The sequence below is a fragment of the Protopterus annectens genome, chromosome 2.part1 (assembly GCF_019279795.1).
Source record: "Protopterus annectens isolate FY-2018-M chromosome 2.part1, PAN1.0, whole genome shotgun sequence".
NCBI lineage: Eukaryota > Metazoa > Chordata > Ceratodontiformes > Protopteridae > Protopterus > Protopterus annectens.
This window is the reverse complement of record NC_056729.1, coordinates 674,554,895-674,573,658: the sequence shown is the minus strand read 5'-3', so window position 1 is coordinate 674,573,658 and position 18,764 is coordinate 674,554,895. Positions and strand designations below refer to the sequence as shown.

Here is an 18,764-nt window from a genome sequence, read left to right as displayed (position 1 = left end):
TTTAAATGGCTTTACAGCACAGCGACATTCATTCCACAAGGAAAATGATATGTGCTATAGTCGAACTTGAACCGGGAATGCCTTTACTTTAGGCAGATGCTCTGATCACTACACTATTGGTGTTCTGCTTCATTTATATGTATACCCATGGTTCATAGTTACCCGAACACACGCCTCAACACTTCACTTAGCAGGTATCCATTCTCCTGCTGGGAAAACCGCAGTACTACACATGCATCATTCCCTATTCCCTACTGCTCTGGACCCATGCTGCATGTTTACTCACTCCGAGGATATTCAGAACTCCAAAGCTTATAGTCCTGGCACATATGTGTGTTTGATTGTCAGGGTGTTCATGTGGTCATCCGGGTTTAGGCTTGTCCGACTGGAGACCTGAACAGCCCTGTACCCATTTGAAAGTCAGAATTAGCACGTGGACAGAGGTAGTCCCAATGTTACCATTCTACCTGTGTTTACAGACGCAGGGGTTTGCCCACCTCTGACCAGCTTGATATGTCGGCACTACATAATACGGGGTGGGGGGTTCCACTAGTGTTTCCCTTCACATTCGTTATGACTGCTTTATTGTTACCATGTTCATTTATATATATATATATCTATATATATCTATATATATCTATATATATATATATATTTGTCTGTACGTACACATACATATACACCTACATACCTATTTATATTTCCCATACTGCTGAATTGCTGAATGCCCGCCGTGCATCCCCGCTGGATTTATCTCCCTATATCCGACGGACATTATTCTGGGCATCACATAAAATTAGCGTCCCTTGCATGGCATGGACCCAGAAACAGACGCACCTTAGTCACTGGTTTGACCACTACACCATCCATGGTACATTCCGCATGGATGGTAGCTAGGATATATGACTTCACTACAGGTATTCAACAGTACTGGCAACAAATTTGACAGTTGGTTGGTGTACATATGTGTACGGACCTCTCAACCACTCGGGGACTAATTTCAACAGTAACGGGAACAAGGCAAGGACAAGTCAGGGACAATCACGGACACTTTTACAATATTAGTACTATTAACTTGAAACGACAGATTCAGAGCATATGTTTTAATACTTATTTTCTGAAGTAAAAGACGTCTATTACTCTTAATTATTTTCATTATTCATTCAGTGTAATTCAACACCTTTCCTCCAAAGGTCACTGGTTTTAGGTGGGATTAAGAGGTTGGCCAGTTATTGTGCGAATGTTCTGACCATTGGTAGGGTTGCCACATTTTCATATGGACAGGATGGGATATATTCGGGACACACCAGATTTTTCAGGCCAACACATACCCACAGTCAGTACAGGATTTAGAACTGTACTTATTTTCCTAGATGAGAGCTTATTCTTGTAGCAGTTTAGTTGCTTTTTCTGTTTCTTGTAAGATTTATGTATTTTACATACAGAAATAACTGTTTTAGACAACTGTTACATGAAATATGGTACATAATTATTTCCTACAATCACAGGACATTTGCCATTGTATTATTTTTGGTCAGGACACACCTACCCAAACAGGGATTGTCCCTCACAAAGTGGGGCAGGCGGTACCCTGCTTATGTCAGCGCCTTAATCACCCTATATCCATCTGCCACTATGCGATTGTGTAAAGTATATATTCTCGATAATTCATGTGGGGAGCCATGCATCACGGTCAGGTGTTTAATCCCAGGTAGTAGGTTCTACATGACTGGCTGGAGGCTGAGCAGTCTTGTGAACCACTACTGCACATACAACTTGTGTCCAGATGTCTACAGGACTGGACATCGTGTCATGACACCAAGTCTGATGTTTACACAGGATACTTATCCCATGAGGGATATCCAGAACTTGAACAGGACAATAACCTTAAATATTTTTGGATTTACGAAAACGTGGTAGGGTTTTACATGCAAGGGATACATAGTTTGCAATCCTGACACTGCCTAGGGTGAGACTGCCTACTAGATATGAGTAGTGGTCACTATGTGCAGATATGGCTGCGCCAATCTAGCAGCCTGAGTATGGCTGGATTTGGTGGACGTTCAGGAATGGGGGGGGGGGGGTTGTGTGCTGTACAGGGGATGATGGGTATTCAATTATGCATCCAGGTGTGTTGTAGTTGGATGGCTCAATTCAGTCCAGACCATAATGTAGGTATGTGCCAGTGACGTTTCTGTACATGTGTATCGCACATTTCAATATTCATATGTTTGTGGGATTGTGTTCTACAGTATGACCTGTCAGGTTTTATTGTGGATGTGTATGTTTGTTCTTTGTGTTTCTTTCTGATTTACCCACTGCTCCCTCATACACCTCCAGTTCACCTACTGTGCATCCAACACAGTCTCCCCTTTGTGAATTATCACATTACCCGCCCCCCCCCCACACCCATATTCCACACACTCCCTCCATCCCTTGTCTGGTTGATGGCCCATGGCACGGTCAAGGGAACACATTGCATACACTACATATCCCTGGTACCTGTATGGTTGTGAGGACTACCCTAGTATTTTTCACCTTTCACATGCTGTACATCATGTACATAGGTACACGCAAATACTTATCTTTCATGACATGGGAGGTAGACCCAGGTGATACCCGTTCATTTTTGGCCCATCCCGACAAGGACGCCTTGGACCGCAAATGGGCAGATTTTGGGCGAATGCTCTGACCATTTGTAGGTTTGCCACCTTTTCATATGGCCAGAATGGGATATATTCGGGATACACATCAGATTTTACAGGTCAACACATCAGTACAATGGATAGTACTTTTGTTTTATGCCTAAATGTAAGCTTATTGTTGTAGCATTTTAGCTGCTTCTTCTGTTTTGTTTACTTGCTTATTTTATTTCTTATAACATGTAGGTATGTTACATATGGAAATAACTATTGTATGTGACTATTACATAAGATGTGGGACATAATTATCTCCTACGATCGCAGGATATTTTACATTTATAATAGTTTTGGTATGGACACAACTGCCCAGAGGGGGACTGTCCCTCACAATGTGGGACAGGTGGTAACCCTGACCATTGGGTTAGACTTACTATTGGCGTCGCGCTAACACGATGCATTTCGCTTCCACTTGGTATAACTATCGACACTACAATAGAATACGGGCACAGGGTTTTAAATGTCATTTTTTTGAGGGATGGGGACTCAATATTTAGCTACATGCATTTGTGTTTGCTTCTTATTTTTGTCTTCACAAAACTGTCTTGCATGCTTTGCATACGTTTCAGAATCCACAGACACTGACAGGTGTGATTACTGTTGGAGGCAGGCTGTAATATATTCAGCACTTTAGGTTGCACATAAACAGCCGACATGTCCACGCCTCTGTGCGGCACTTCTACAAGCCTCATGCACTCGCTCACGTTTCCTATGCACGTGGATGTGGCGGCAGCGCGCCTTCATTAATATGCATATGGCGCTACTGTGCCATCTTTACGCTGCACGGGCGGTGCAAGCCTAACGCCGTCCTTGCGCCGAGCTTCATGAATCCCAGGGAATGTCATCATTACAAGGTTTATAACAGGAGTTTTCCAATGTAACAGAAAAGATGGGTGAGAATTAAAAAAAAAAAAAGTCTTTTGATGTGAAATTAGAATTTGTGCTTTCTGTAGGCCCTGCTGTTATATTTTGGGACCTTTTGACCCTTGTACCCCTTTAGTTATCTAATTAAATTGAGAGTTGCTGCACCTCAGGGAAAGGGGATTGGCCCTACAGTGACCAATGAGTAATTTCATCCAACTATGCATTGTAGTACAGTTGGCCATCACTAAAAAAAAATACCACCATCATTTTGGATGGTGAAGGATGCATCAGATAGCAGATTTTTTTTCAGCCACCCCTTCATCTTTCCCTTGTATTGTTTTTTTATTTGCAGAGCACTCATTGATTTTTGTTGTCAAGACTTTCTCTCTGTATAGCCCTCCTTGAAATTAACTCATCAGAAGCCTTTCTTTCAAGGATCTTCCAACAGAGGGGAAAATCATGTCATGGAAGGTAAACCACTGTCTTGCTTGGGTGGAGTGGTATGTTTATCAGAACATCAGCTAAAGGAGATGTGGCCTCTAATAGTACAGTTTGAAATACTTGCTTGTCAACTTATTTGTCATGCGTCACATACCTAGATTGGATGCAGGTTCAAAAGTCATGGACTGTTTCTAAAAATGCAAACACTTTACAGCTGAACGTACAAAACATTCTCTGCATCAAAGCAATAGAGTATTTTATGTTTGATGTGGGAAAAATTACAATTTTGTTTGCATAACTATTACATTACAGCAGTATCAAGGAAAGAGATTGCACTTTTTCATATTTGATGATTTTGTTTCACTGATGAGGTCTTGCCACATAGATCCCCTAAAATTCCTTTCAATACATGGGTTTACAGCTAGATGCATTCTGTAACATTCCTTTTTTGTATTAAGCATTTATTTTATTTTCTATCCAGTTATTTAAGTAGCTGAGCATGACTTGAGAATTGTGAGGCATGCTGTGATCATTTGCCAAGGACTTAATCAAGTGACATTTAACCTTAGATGTTCATTAATTATGCTAATATAACTTCTGGGCTGTTTTACTGCTGTTATTCTGCATTAGGTTGTATTTGAGTGGATGTTGGCTAAAGATCAACATTAAAGTAACCGAATATTACCTGACAGTGAATGAAGGCTGATAATACAGGGGGCTTGAATGTTATCAGCAATTAAAAAGCTCCATTTCTCAGACTTTTTAGTGGTGGCTTTTGAGAGGCACAGAAAGAGTTATGGGGTTTGAGTTTTGATTCCCCTGCTTAATGCTACACATATCAAGGTATTTGACACAGCTCCCATAAAAAATACATTGTTATGGAAGTATTGTAATAGTAGAAGTGGTAGAATTAGTGGTCATAATAATAGTAGTAGAAGTGGCAACAGTAGTAGTAGTAGTAATAGTAAAAGTGGTAGTAGTAATCGCTGTAGTAGTAAAAGTAGCAATAATAGTATTAGTAATAGTAGTAGAAGTAGTCGTATTAGTAGTAATAATACCAATAATAACGGTAGTAGTAGTAATAGTAGTAGTAGAAGTGGTAGCTGGAGCTGCTGACCTATGTTCAGGAGAAAGTTGGAGAGCTCATGGCCTGAGGGCAAACTTCATGTAGAATCCCTTTTGGAGATCAGAGATTACCAGAGATATTTTGCTTTCAAGGGGCTGGGTAGGCTCTGGCAGAATTAGGAGACATACCCCTCACAGATGTCCATTGCACAACACCCCCTGGGATGTAGAGGTAATCTGTAGAGGAAACTGATAGAGGCTTACAGAGAAAATCCCTGCTTCCCTGAGATGAGTGAGCCTCAACTCCAGGGACCAAACATATCAGCTGGATGAGTGACCAAGGCAATTATGGGAGTCAGAAGAATTGAGCTTCCCTGGCTTATGGCCTTTTGAAAAATAAAAAAAATTGGTTCTCATGAATGATTAGCTTTTCTGTTGATTTGAGGATCTGTAAGTACCTTTCTGCTACTCCGGCTGTGAGCAGTCAGCATAATATGGCACTACCTGAAGACACGATGAACTGTGAGGGTGTGTGCATTTGTGTTTTATATATTAGGATTCTTTTTGCTGAGTTATGGGTTTAACAATTCAGTTTAGTAATATCCATGTATTTTAATGCATGCCTTGACTGACAGGGTATTTCATTACTCCAAAAATATGACCACGGAAAGTATAGAAGGCACAGCCTACTGTTTTAGTGAGGTAGGATGGAGGTCTTTGCCCATCGCAAAATTTTAAAGTTGCTCCCATTTGGTAAGAATCTAATTTATGTGGAGCGATTAAAATGAACTGTTACCATGGATTATAGAATAAGTAAAAAGGCAATATTAAACAAATTCTGTGTGTAAAGTTTAAATGTTTTCTTTCTTTTTATAACAGAAATTAGCCAAATTTCAAAAATTAGACTTAAATAGTACCAAGATGAAGACCAAACCTCATGCCAGATTGAAACACTTTGAACTTTCTATCTCTGACAACTGCATAGCCAATACACCTCAAGACTACAGCGGAAATTTGGAATCCTTCTCTTCTCGCAGCCTTTCCCAGATATATGATGAAGACACTACCTTGATGCTGATCAAAGAAAACTTAAAGATATCAGATCCTGACCTTTCAGCTAACAGTGACCAGGAATCAGGAGTGGCAGACTTAAGCTGCAGGTCGCCAAATGGTGGTGACTCCTTACCTAGTGAAGACAGTGGCAAAGAGCCAGATTCTGATGAAGCGACCTTCGTTGCTGCTTGACACAGTGACAGTGGACATTGCTGAGCTGACTGCTGATTGAGAAGCATTCCAAATAAAGGGGAGTTGTGCAATTACAGTATCTCATGTCCAAAGGAGTATAGTTACGTGCTGTTGTATAACAAGAAGCAACTGTGGTGGAATGAATCACAGTAGCGATTACCTTCCTTTAAGTTTCGGGAACAAGAATGGTGGCAGATTACAGCTTGTTAAGTCTGAAGTCGGTATATGACAGAGGGTTTTGTGTAAACCAGGACTGGAACAATAGAAAGCTGTTTGTTTCCTCAAAATAAGTTCTTTTTACTAAATGTTTCTCCCCCCCCCCCCCCCCCAATGATATAAACATAATTTCAATAACAAAATAAGAAACACGGTACCTTTGCTGTTAGCATACATCTCAAGGATAATTTAAGTCTGACATAATGAACAGATTTGGTAAGGTTATTTATTTATTTTCCTGAGTCAGATTGTTGTGCAGCTGATCCAAATAGTATGATAAGTCTGAGATCATACTTGCTAACCTACAGATGCATGATATACAAAAAAGTAGTAGGATAATTGAACAAAATAAGAATTGTATACATTCTGTGTACTTGTTTGTAGACTGAATCATTCATATGTTTGCATTTCTTCATTTTTTATTTCTTTTATTTCCTTAATGTACTGTCCCAAATTAATGATGTTTACATTTCCAGTTTTGTTAACTTACTAGGAGAGGTGATGGTTCTCCCTTTGTATATCTTGTTGTATTTTATTCTGTTTTTGATTGTATTCATTTTTGTACCTGTATTGTGCAGAATCTTTGGCTCATTTGCTTGTAGAGGTCCAGTAGTTGGGTCAGTTGCGATTTTTATGTGGTTTCTGCAAATGTGTACAGTTATGATATAACCTAAAAATTAAGTAGGATTAACAGAGATAACTTTCTGATCTCAGGAATCATTCTGCATAATGGAAATTGAGCCCCAGCAGTGGAAAAATTGGGAAGTATTATGTTAGAGCAAAGGATCTGGAAACACAAAGGAACATTGGGCATTGTCTGAGCAGATTGCAGTTTTGTGCCTGTTCAGTTGCATGTGAGATATTAATGGAGACTGCTGCTTATAAATCTTTTTCTATATATATGTATCACAACACCTTTGCACATTATTGTTGGGCATCATTTGTTTGTCTTTTTTTTGCTGTAGTAAGATTGACTAGCTGCCTTCTGAATCTTTCTTTGGGTGGACTCAGATCCACTCATGGCCATACTGTTCTCCCCCTCCTGCATGTATTCAGTATTGATTCTCCCCACCTCCTCACCCCTGTGCTTTACGTTAAAGAAGAAAGGACTGCCATATTTGTATAGACACATGCACACCAGTACCAAAGTCCACAGATGAGTGGATGAACTTGAGGATTAGGATAATGATCCAGATATCTTACAACATGCTTGTAGAGTTAACATTTCTATTTTTGTTCCTTCATTTTAGTCTACCACTGTATGCAGATCAAGGCACTGTAAGCATCCCTGATCTTTTAAAGCCTCTACCATGAGACAGTAGTTTGAAGGGACTCTGAGGGTGAGTGGGGAGTGGTCCTACAGTGGTCAGTTCTGTCTCTTCTTTGAACTTAGAATGTCGGAGTGGCAGGATACCAGATATGCTGCCTGAGCCCAGCAGTTCTTGTACCTTTGCCATAGTCTTCCTCTTGTAGAGTGATAAGTAAATTTATTAGCTGAGTTACTTGCTGTTTTACTTATTTGTGTAGCAAACTCAATAAGAGGGGCTCTGAGGAGAGCAATGTTGATAGCCCAGTTAGAAGGTGAAACCTGCACATGCAAATTTGTAATTTCTGTTCTGTATGTTTAAATAAATGCACTAATTTGCATTGCTGTCTGAGTCTAGGTCAGGTGCATGTCAAAAACGGATCACTTAATTTCCAGAAGTTTATGCACATAGTAACAGAAATGTTAGTCTTTGATTCCGAACATTTTCAAAACCATCTTTGTATAACTGCAGCCTTTTTCACTTTTTAACTCATTTTGTAGACTAGTTAAGCATATGCTTATGCTTTGGAAATCTGTGTATTTTACAAAAGTCGTGGAGTATGAATAATAAAACTATACCTGCTTTTTGTGCAAGTATGTCAGCAGGGATTGTCCTCCTCCCCTTCTCTCCAAATGTTAGTGTTCACAGCTCTCACTAACCTTCCTCGCCATGTTTGCATGGCATAGTCCACTCACTCGATGTAAAATTTAAAGTAGCCATGGCAAAGAACTGTGGGGGGAAGAAATTGGTTGGTAGTATCTCTGATATTAATAAATGCATAAAGCAGCAAGGTAACAGTTCTAGAAAAAGTGTCTCATCTTCATTTAACATACTGGTGATAAAGAGAAAAGAAAGTGTACAATGTTGTGCTGCAGTGAGTGCTGGCTTCATCATGTTGGAGGGTAGTATGCTCTTGATTTTTTGGTTTTGACCTCATAGGAGAGGTTCAGCTGTGACTTATTGGCAGCTATGGACTCCATGTGGTCGTAACCTGCCATTGTCTGTTATTTCATTAGTAATAATGTTACCACATCTTTCGCAGTGTTGTATAGTAGGAGCTACTGTTCCTTAATCAAAGTAGCTGCTATTTCTGTTTGTTTTGTTGTAAAAGATCATGATGTTAAGCTTGCTATATTACATTTATTTGGTTTAAAGTGGATTTGATTATGTCAGTATTTGGTCTCAGAGTAAGAAAGGATTTAAAACCATTGCATTACAAAGAACAAATATTTTTTACTTCCAGCTGCTGACATCTGGCTGCTCTTCTACCACCTCCCTTATTGCCCCATGTCCTCTCTTCCCAGAACATGGCATCTCCATTGCATGACTTATGCCAGGAGGGTCTCCTTTCCAGGACAGCCTGTACACATGGAGGGTGGCTAATTCCCCATGTGCAAGTTCTAAGATATTCGAAGAGAAGGGATGAAGCCAAGCCAAGAGCCATCAGTACTGTAGCTTGCAGTGGATTTCATCATCAGTGAATGTACAGTGATGTCAAAAAGATAATGTTCCCACCAGAGTGGTGATGTATATCTCAGTACAACTGACATACTGCAGCAGTGGCTTCCTTTGTGGCACATGTCTGGCAGATGCAAGCAAATCAGTACTTCTTCATTCTTTCCATGCTACCCAGCTAGCTCAAACAGGTTCCTGAGCTGCTAGTTGAACTTAGATGGGCATTTTCCCTCTATACTGGTATAGTTGGCAGTATAAAAACAGATTGATATGTGTTTAACTGCAGTTTTAAATGAAACATTACTGTGTTTGAAGTAATAGACTGTCTGTAAATGTAAAATTGAAGGACCATTTAAAGTATAGATTTTGGGCATATTTAAAGTGTTCTAGTTTTCTGTAATCAAGCATAATCAAGCATATTGCTTCTGCTGTATTTGGGAGGTGTTTTTTCACAAGCTATATCTACAGAATAAAGTTTGGTATGTAGTAGTAGTGAATAGTAGTTTACTAGCAATTTATTATCCAAAATGTTTCTTTCATTAAGCCAGTCTTCATGGAGAAAACTCTGGAAAAATCTTCTGAGCGAACATCTGGAATCCTTACTGTATCTGGTGGTTGGATTCATTCATCCATTGTATGAACCAGAATTGAGCATCCATTTTTTGAAGTTACTGTATCCAGAGACAGGCACACATCCATTGCAATGCATGCTATGATTTAGCGCAACATCTAATATATTTTTTTGCTGTCTCTCAGTTAGGTCTGGAGCTGTATTATTGTTAGTAAAAGTATCTGTATTTGTTTTTACTTTTCTTTAAAGATCTTCATGGCTCTTGAGACCAGTTTGAATCTTGCCATGGTATGGCTTTTCAAATAATATGGCAGAAGTTTTTTCTCACTGCAGTAATGGAAAGGTCAGTTTCTTGGCCTGATGTGGAAGTCAGAGTTTACTCACTGAAATTTAGTTTGGACAACTGGTTCTGAACCAGCTCTTCTAGAGCGAAGTCCACATTATGCATGGCCATCATGTCTTTGCAAAACTGGTGCTCACACCTGCATAGGAACCAAGAGTCAGGTAAAGTGTGCCTTGAAAGTGCATTCCAGGACACACACACTGTCTATCCCCTATATTCTGCTTCGGTCTGGAGCTCTTCAGCCTAATCTTATAAAGTTGCCCACAGCTCACCTGGTTGCAGACTGGCAGAACGTGAGGCTGAAGCTTCTTTTCCGGGGACCTTCCCTCAGAACCACTAGGGTTGACCTGCCCCCCTGGGTAGGAGATCATCATGTGAATAAATGCCAAGGCTCATGTCATAGGTCAAGATATCAGTTAATAGTTTGCTTAGTTGTAGCTTGTGTCATGATTGTATCTCACCCATAGACATTGTAATTCAGTTCTTGCTTCTGCCTACTGCAGGTTTCTTTACATTCATACCTCATTTGGCATGGCACAGTTTGTATGTACTTGGTCATGAGTATGTCCTTTTCTGCTGGGACCCATCACATGCCTGTCACACATTAACATTTGCAAAAGCCTGTGGGTGAGCTTTCACTTTTCCCAGCTGGAGGATGTCCCTCCCCTCTGGGTGGGGGCCTTTTGAAAGTTCAGAGACTGTAAGTGTAAGTATGAATAAGGGGAATGCATACTAATTCTAAAATTGTGACATTTCAAATTACTGATCACACATCAAGGTACAGTTATCTCAGAGTTAATGTATATAAGTAGCATAGGTGGGAGGACGTAGCCCCTGATTTATAGGATTCAGGAGATGAAGCACCCCTAGGAAAAATACTTTGAGGTAAAAAAAAATGTTTGAGAATGTGGTATGTTTTTTTATATTCATAGTTAATTTTCAGTGTTAGGACTTAACATTATTGTGTTTGCTGGGTTTGCTTTTGATGAGAAGCCTCTTCTGGGCTACCTTTGAGTTTCTCAGGATTTGATGCCCTTGTCTCTGAGTTAGACAAGAACATTAAGCCCCTCAACTCCTACTGTCCCTTCCCAGTTGGCTTCTCATTTGGGAATATATTGATATAATTTATGATGTCTAGCATACTTTGGCCTCAAACTTCCTTCCATCATCTGTAGGTATCTTACCAAGAAAGAAGCTGTTAGCCACCTCTGGATATCCAGTACTTGAAGTTAGCCATTAAGAATACTGTCTAGGAAGCTTAAGTGCACTTGTACTCATGTTCTGTGGGATGACAAAGGGTATCTGTCTGTCTGTATTGAATTAATTACTTTCTAAGCATCCTAAAGCTGACTCTTATGCAGTCTTTGCTGATAGTGGTCACAAGGCCCCCAACCTTTTACCCTTTCTGACTGACAGTGATTCTATAATTTTAGGTGTTCAGCAAGAGGACCATGAGCTGTGAATCATACCTGTCCAAATTCCAGTGCTTCTGGTGGGAACTGGCACTGGATAAGCTTGAGAATCTTCCACAGTCTGGGATGAATGATTACCTCTTCCATACCCTTTCTTTGCCTGCTTAATTTGGCTCTCAGATAGCTGTCTGTAATTTGGGTTGTGCAGATGCTGTAGCTAGAGCTTTGAGGTTCAAGTGTACGTGTGTACACACTTAACATAGCTGAAGTTGTCCTTTCTGAAAAACTGCTCTATTTGCAGTGTTCAAGGAGAGAGGAAATGCTCTTGGAATAGGCCTTCTAGGCTCTGGTAGATAACTCTTCTAACAGTTTTCTCTCTGAAGCTGACCTTGCCCTTTTTGTTCCTCTTTTCTCTTAAGTTGAAAAGACCAACCTCATGTGTTCCCTTCCCTATAGTGACTGGGGAATCCCTAGGAGTTGTCTTTACCAGTCTGTAAAGTCTGTAAAGTGCAGTCAAGAATCATATCTGATCCTGGCCTGGGGAGATGATTCTTCCACTTCAAGCCATGTGAAAGAGGCTTCTTTTGGTTTAGAAGTCATAGCCACTGTAAGTCATTTCCAAAATCCTCTCCTGCCCACTTTTTTATTATTCCACTGGTAGTGTGCCTGCATTAGAACTTGGGACAGACCCAGTCTCTGTGGCTTGAGGACAGCAGAGGCTTTCACATTTTCAGGAAGAGGTCAAAGGCTGACCATCCCCATTCCTCTTTGGTATGACAGTCCACCTGTTTGATACAGTTGTAGGCCTTAGCCTCCTTGCTGCCTAAGGTAGACTCTTTGAGTCTCCTCTTTTGCTGTTGCAGTGTGCTTGAATGGTGTGGAATGTTTCCTGTTTTGCATGTTTAGCAGAAATTGCCATTACAACAGTTCTTTCCTACATGGGCATCTTTTCTGGCAGAGGATTGCTTTTTGAGGTTTTCCACAAGAGTCCAGAGCTTACCTAGTTATTAACTGTTGTAGATAGTGGGTATGTACACTTGTTATGGGTTAGTCAGTTTCTTGTAGCCATACTGGGGGGAATTCTGAGCTGCTTCATCGAGGGTCATCCCCATGGTCAGACTTATAAACGATTGCTAGAAATGTGATGACACAGCTCTTGTCTTTTTTCCAGAAGATTGTGTTTCCAGGTACACAGCTCTGCACTCTCCTTTGCCAGTTTTGCCTGCCCTTGGAGCAAGATGAGGTCTTGTCTTGGCAGCATGAGTGGAGAAGAAGCTTGGAGTACAAGCTCAAATACTGCTGCTTCCTGTAGGTAAAATATATTCTTTATGGTACTGTGGCAGACCACAGGATTTGGGGTACTACTGTGGCCCTATGAGGAGTCTTTGGTGTTAGAACCACCACATGTTGGATCTTCTCCTGGTGTCACTCTTGCCTCCTGGCAGTGTATTGATGAACAGTCCCCACAAGACTTTGACTGAACCTTTCTTTTGTGTATGTCCTATAATGTCAGAGTTAGTGGTATTTTGGTAATTTGGCTAGCGCACATAGGCTGTCTTATGGTTATGGGTCAGTGGTCCCTCACCCCTTGGGATATGTTCTTAACCAAGTAGAGCTAAGGGCATTGCTGCTGGCTGTTCTCTGTGTTGAGCCTTAACATTTCCAGTAGCTGTTTTTTTATGATTTGGTATCTAGTCTGTAGTATAGCACTTTATCAAACAATTGGGCCACAAAGTATTCCTCCTCTGCATGGAGTTTTTGGTTGTTGTATATCTAGCCGTGGTTGTATTTCAGTCTGTTAACAGTACACATTCTTGTAGATGAATAGGATTTGTCAGTTGCTGAGATCCATTCCTTGAGCTCTTGGCTGGGGCTACAGATTGAGAGATTGTGTCTGGTATGACTTCCCAAGGGTTTCTGCAGATCAACCCTTCCACCACAAGGGAGATTATGGTCTTCCCCTTTTTCAGCTCAGTAGAGCAGTTGAGGAGGATTTAAGGTAGTAATGTTGCCCATCCACTGTCTTGGAATATACTTTTATGTTTTATCAGTACCCTCTTTGATTCCGCATTCTGTCACAAAAGAGTTCAGGAAAAAAGATCAAACCCATTCTGGCAACCTCATGGTTGCCGTGGAAGACATACATTCTGGTTCCAGCAAGGAACCTTTCTTGACTTAACCAGCAATGCCTCTTTAACAGCTAGCAAAACCCCAGATGCAGTTGGCAACCAATGTTGGCTCGACAGTACATCTCTCTCTAAGCCAATATTGCTAATAGGAATTTGCGTTTTGACACATCCCTATGTTGGTCATAGTAGTAATTCCTATAGTAAATATGCAAAATAGCTGAAAGATCACAGCCAATAATGAATAGCAATAATCTTTTTCGGCCAATAAAATAATAACTAAACTGAATGACATATCGCTCCCTTCTTTCACTTGTATTTAACTTATTTTATTTTGATTAGGAGCTTGTTGAAGAAGAAGAGACAATCAAGATAACTTTTTCATAATGAAATATTGATCAAACCCAGACAGTGATTGTCTTATAATAATGCGTGATCTATCATCACAAAAAACTATGGTTCAAAAAACATGACATATCGGCCGAATAACAGCATTACTAGAATTATCCTGCACTGTTCGCTAAGGATAACACACATACTTGATGGAAAGGGAGATATTCCTAGACTTGATATCATAAAGCCCCATATTAACATTGTCCTGATTGCTGGAATTACTACATCTATTAAAAAGCCATAAGCAACATTATTATCCAATCGGCAGCATGTTAGGCGGGGCTTGATGTACATCCCCGACAAATACTACTCGTCTTTTTCTTCTCATCAGTAACCAAAAATTACTGACAGAAGAGTATTGATGCTACATCTGTTCTTTACAACTGTCCATCCATGAGAAACGTGTATTCTCTTGACATGGGAAAGACAAAAGTCATTTAGTATACTGAGTACAAAGACAAACTTTAGCCGTAATCGCCAAACGTTAACACTTTCTCTCCTTAAACGGGAAGCAACTTTGTCTCATTTTAAATGGTAGTTTTCACATGATCTTTTTCATAATGATATTAAAATAACTCCTCCTTGATCAATATTATTACTGAAGTGGCACCATAAAATGCAACAAAAGTGATGATAATATTAACTCCTTCCTTCTCATGATGTCTACAATATCGAAGATGTCGCTATGACATGAAGATAAATGGAAAATAAAAATAATGATAATATTGACTACGCGTATTACCACCAATGTAATTTACTTAGCTACATGTAAGTCCTGTCCTTCTTTTTACGTGGGGAAGACTAATCAAATGTTTAAGAAACAAATACAAAGGCATCAAAGGGACATTATCAACAATGACCCTCATAACGCATTGGCATTACACATCAGTAATTACAAAGACCATTCATTTGTTTTTAAAGCTATGGAGGTTGTATATCCATGTTTAAGGAAAGGAGACATAGAGAACATCACAGAGATGAGGGAAACCAAATGGATAATCAACTTGCGAGCTGATCAACCACCGGGTCTAAATAGCATCATTCCGATAAAACTTATTCTGAAGATGAGAAGACCTACCATAACTTGAGTGAATATGTGGGGGAGAATTAAATGTATGTGAAAGATAATACTGAAACATCCCTTATCCTTTATCTTCATGTCATACGACATCTTCGATATTGTAGACATCATGAGAAGGAAGGAGTCAATATTATCATCACTTTTGTTGCATTTTTATGGTGCCGCTTCAGTAATAATATTGATCAAGGAGGAGTTATTTTAATATCATTATGAAAAAGATTATGTGAAAACTGCCTTTTAAAATGAGACAAAGTTGCTTTCTGTTTAAGGAGAGAAAGTGTTAACGTTTGGCGATTATGGCTAACGTTTGTCTTTGTACTCAATATACTAAATGACTTTTGTCTTTCCCATGTCAAGAGAATACAAGTTTCTCATGGATGGACAGTTGTAAAGAACAGATGTAGCATCAATACTCTTCTGTCAGTAATTTTTGGTTACTGATGAGAAGAAAAAGACTAGTAGTATTTGTTGGGGATGTACATCAAGCCCCACCTAACATGCTGCCGATTGGATAATAATGTTGCTTATGGCTTTTTAATAGATGTAGTAATTCCAGCAATCAGGACAATGTTAATATGGGGCTTTATGATATCAAGTCTGGGAATATCTCCCTTTCCATCAAGTACGTGTGTTATCCTTAGTGAACAGTGTAGGATAATTCTAGTAATGCTGTTATTCGGCCAATATATCGTGTTTTTTGAACCACAGTTTTTTGCGATGATAGATCACACATTATTATAAGACAATCACTGTCTGGGTTTGATCAATATTTCATTATGAAAAAGTTATCGATTGTTTTTTCTTCTACAAGCTCCTAATTAAAATAAAATAAGTTAAATTCAAGTGAAAGAAGGGAGCGATATGTCATTCAGCTTAGTTATTATTTTATTGGCCGAAAAAGATTATTGCTATTCATTATTGGCTGTGATCTTTCAGCTATTTTGCATATTCACTATAGGAATTACTACTATGACCCAACATAGGGATGTGGCCAAAACGCAAATTCCTATTGGCAATATTGGCTTAGAGAGAGATGTATTGTCGAGCCGACATTGGTTGCCAGTACAGCGTATTTGCATATTAGCCATTAATGCTAATGCAACCAAATCAAAGGCGGGATTTAACCATGAAAGCTTTTGATTGGTGTTATGAATTAAAAGAGACTTGGAAGGAAGAAAAGTTACTGGCTATTCACATTTTGCAAGTTGTCATTGGCTAATTAAAGGTTAAAGATTGTGTATAAAAGCAAGACTGTCCCTATTCAAATCACGATCTGAAGAAGACTTAATCAAAAGTGCTTATCGTATGTGAGCATCCAGGGGCTTTTTATTATTTTTAACTTCATTTGAATTGGATTCAATAAATTCTTTTAACGAACATTGGATTTGTTTATTTGGATCAAATCGCTCAGATATTTGTATCTAGTCTTGGGATTTTACATTAGCCTTGGTGTTTTCTCTGCTTAGTTTGTGTGTTTATTCTATTGGATTGGTAGTTTCACCACAGCAGTTGGGAGATACTTTTGTTCACCCACAGTGTTGGGTTTCTTGGCCTTAAACCCTTCTAAAAAGGCAGTGTTGTTTTTGTCACTAAATCAGTTAATTTATCTCCCCATATTGTTAAGGTTGCCACCCGTCCTGTTGTCATCGGGACACTCATGAGTTGAGCTGCCTCATCCCGTTGCCTGCTGTGCAACGTAGTGGGACTTGAAAAGTCCCACTTTTCAATCGCACTGAATTGTCATGGAAAAGCCGCAATTACTTCGGCTTTTCCATGGCAATTCAGTTATGTCACCAACCCGGACCTGCAGGCAAAGCTGCTGCCTGTTAGGTCTGGGTGCTTTAATTCATGCAGCAATTGGCTGCAATTCATGAAAGGGGTGGGGATTGGGGCATGAAGAGTCCTGCAAAGATTGTGGCTGCAGGAGCACTTTGTTTTAAGCACTTCTACAGCCACTAAAATAAATGACAGAGATTTTTTTTCTAACGAGCCATCCAGCCAGTCAGCCAGCCATTCAACTGCTACTCCCACCAACCAGCTACCCACTCCAGCAGCCAGCCAGTCAGCTAGCCACTCTGGCAGCCAGCCAACCAGCCACTCCAGCAGCCAGCTAGCTAGCCACTCCAGCAGCCATCCATTGTACCCATAACAGCATGTCCTTCACCGCTCCTGTGGTGACGTCATGGCAGAGGGTGTGGCCACTGTCATTGGCCACACCCCCATGTCACACTTTGGCCCACTTAAAAGGTGGCAACACTACATATTCATGAGAGAGGGGGGAAAGTGGGCTCTTTCCTCTCTGAATATGTATCTTTGTCTCATTTCACCTTTGAGGAAGTTGCTTCCTTAGGGTCATCTGTTAGCACACAGGCAGTCATGTTGAATGTATTGCCTTTAGTCAGTGCTACAGACACTTATCTCCCCGTCACTCTTTTTCTTCAAATTATATACATTTTCAAAAGTCCTTTTATATTAACTTCCTCTTAAGTATGTGCAGTCTGTTTGTTATCCCAGTATGCAGTACACATGACTCTCATCAAGGAAACGTATGCATCTTTTATGTATTGCAAATAGTCCAGTCATCTTTCACTCTCTCTCTTTAGTCCAGAAAGTACATCTTGACAATTTATCATGCCAGTGTTGTCAAACATTTGTCCTTCAGACGAACTATCAGATTAACAAGCCTTGGGATTCAGTAACGCCTACACTAAATGTATACCGTTTTGAGTGAACAGACAACACAAGCTTAACTTGCATCTTCTTCCTCATGATTTTAGTTTTTCTACTGATTTTCTTGCATCCTTAAATAACTGAGGTGGATTCATAAAGGTTACCACAAAGTGCTGACTACACGTACACTTCATGTAATCTTTCTGAGTGACTAGAAAGCACAAAACATGTGGTAGGAATGTTCTTGAATACAGATCATGTACACTTTGTTGTAGTCATTAATGAATCTAGCCTTAGGTCTCATATATTTTGTTTTTACAGGTAATACAGCTTAATTTCTGTGTATTCTTTCCTTTCTTGTCTTGACTATTAAAGCAAATTTAGCACAACTGACATCCATCCATCTCTAGTTATCTCCACTTTTGTACATTTCTTCCAAAATATTCAATCTGTCAGTGCTCTCTGTGTTCAGTTGTCATGACTACCATGTCTTGTCATCACAAATTACAGTACCCTTCCTAGTAATTGCATTTACCAATCTCTAAATAGATGTATTGTATTTTACAATTACTTTTGAATTCCTTTATCTCCTTTCTTTATAATGTATCCATTTGCAGGTTAGTTGCATCTTTGTCGTCGTACATTTGTTACACTGGTACATATTCTAGTCATTGTGATTTTCACATTCATGCTGTTTTAGACAAAACATATGGCCCAGGAATTACATAACAGAGGATTGTGAGTGGGTTTGTGATCATAACCAAGTTGTGTCCTCAAGACATGGATATAAAGAAATTCACCCAGGAGGATAGTCTTGACATCTATGCTGAGAACACATGATATGTCTTAAGATCAGAGAGACCTAATCATAATTTT

The 18,764-nt window shown here is 39.7% G+C and overlaps 1 protein-coding gene across 1 annotated transcript in view; it reads left to right on the top strand.

The window, feature by feature from the left end:
• The window catches only part of MTMR7 (myotubularin related protein 7), a 901,754-nt gene extending 893,108 nt beyond the window's left edge, over positions 1–8,646 (top strand). The window contains exon 14 of the mRNA XM_044062411.1: positions 5,949–8,646. Within this exon, the coding sequence (XP_043918346.1) occupies positions 5,949–6,314 (366 nt within the window). The 3' untranslated portion in view covers positions 6,315–8,646. The remainder of the gene's footprint in view (positions 1–5,948) is intronic.
• Positions 8,647–18,764: the final 10,118 nt, after the last annotated feature.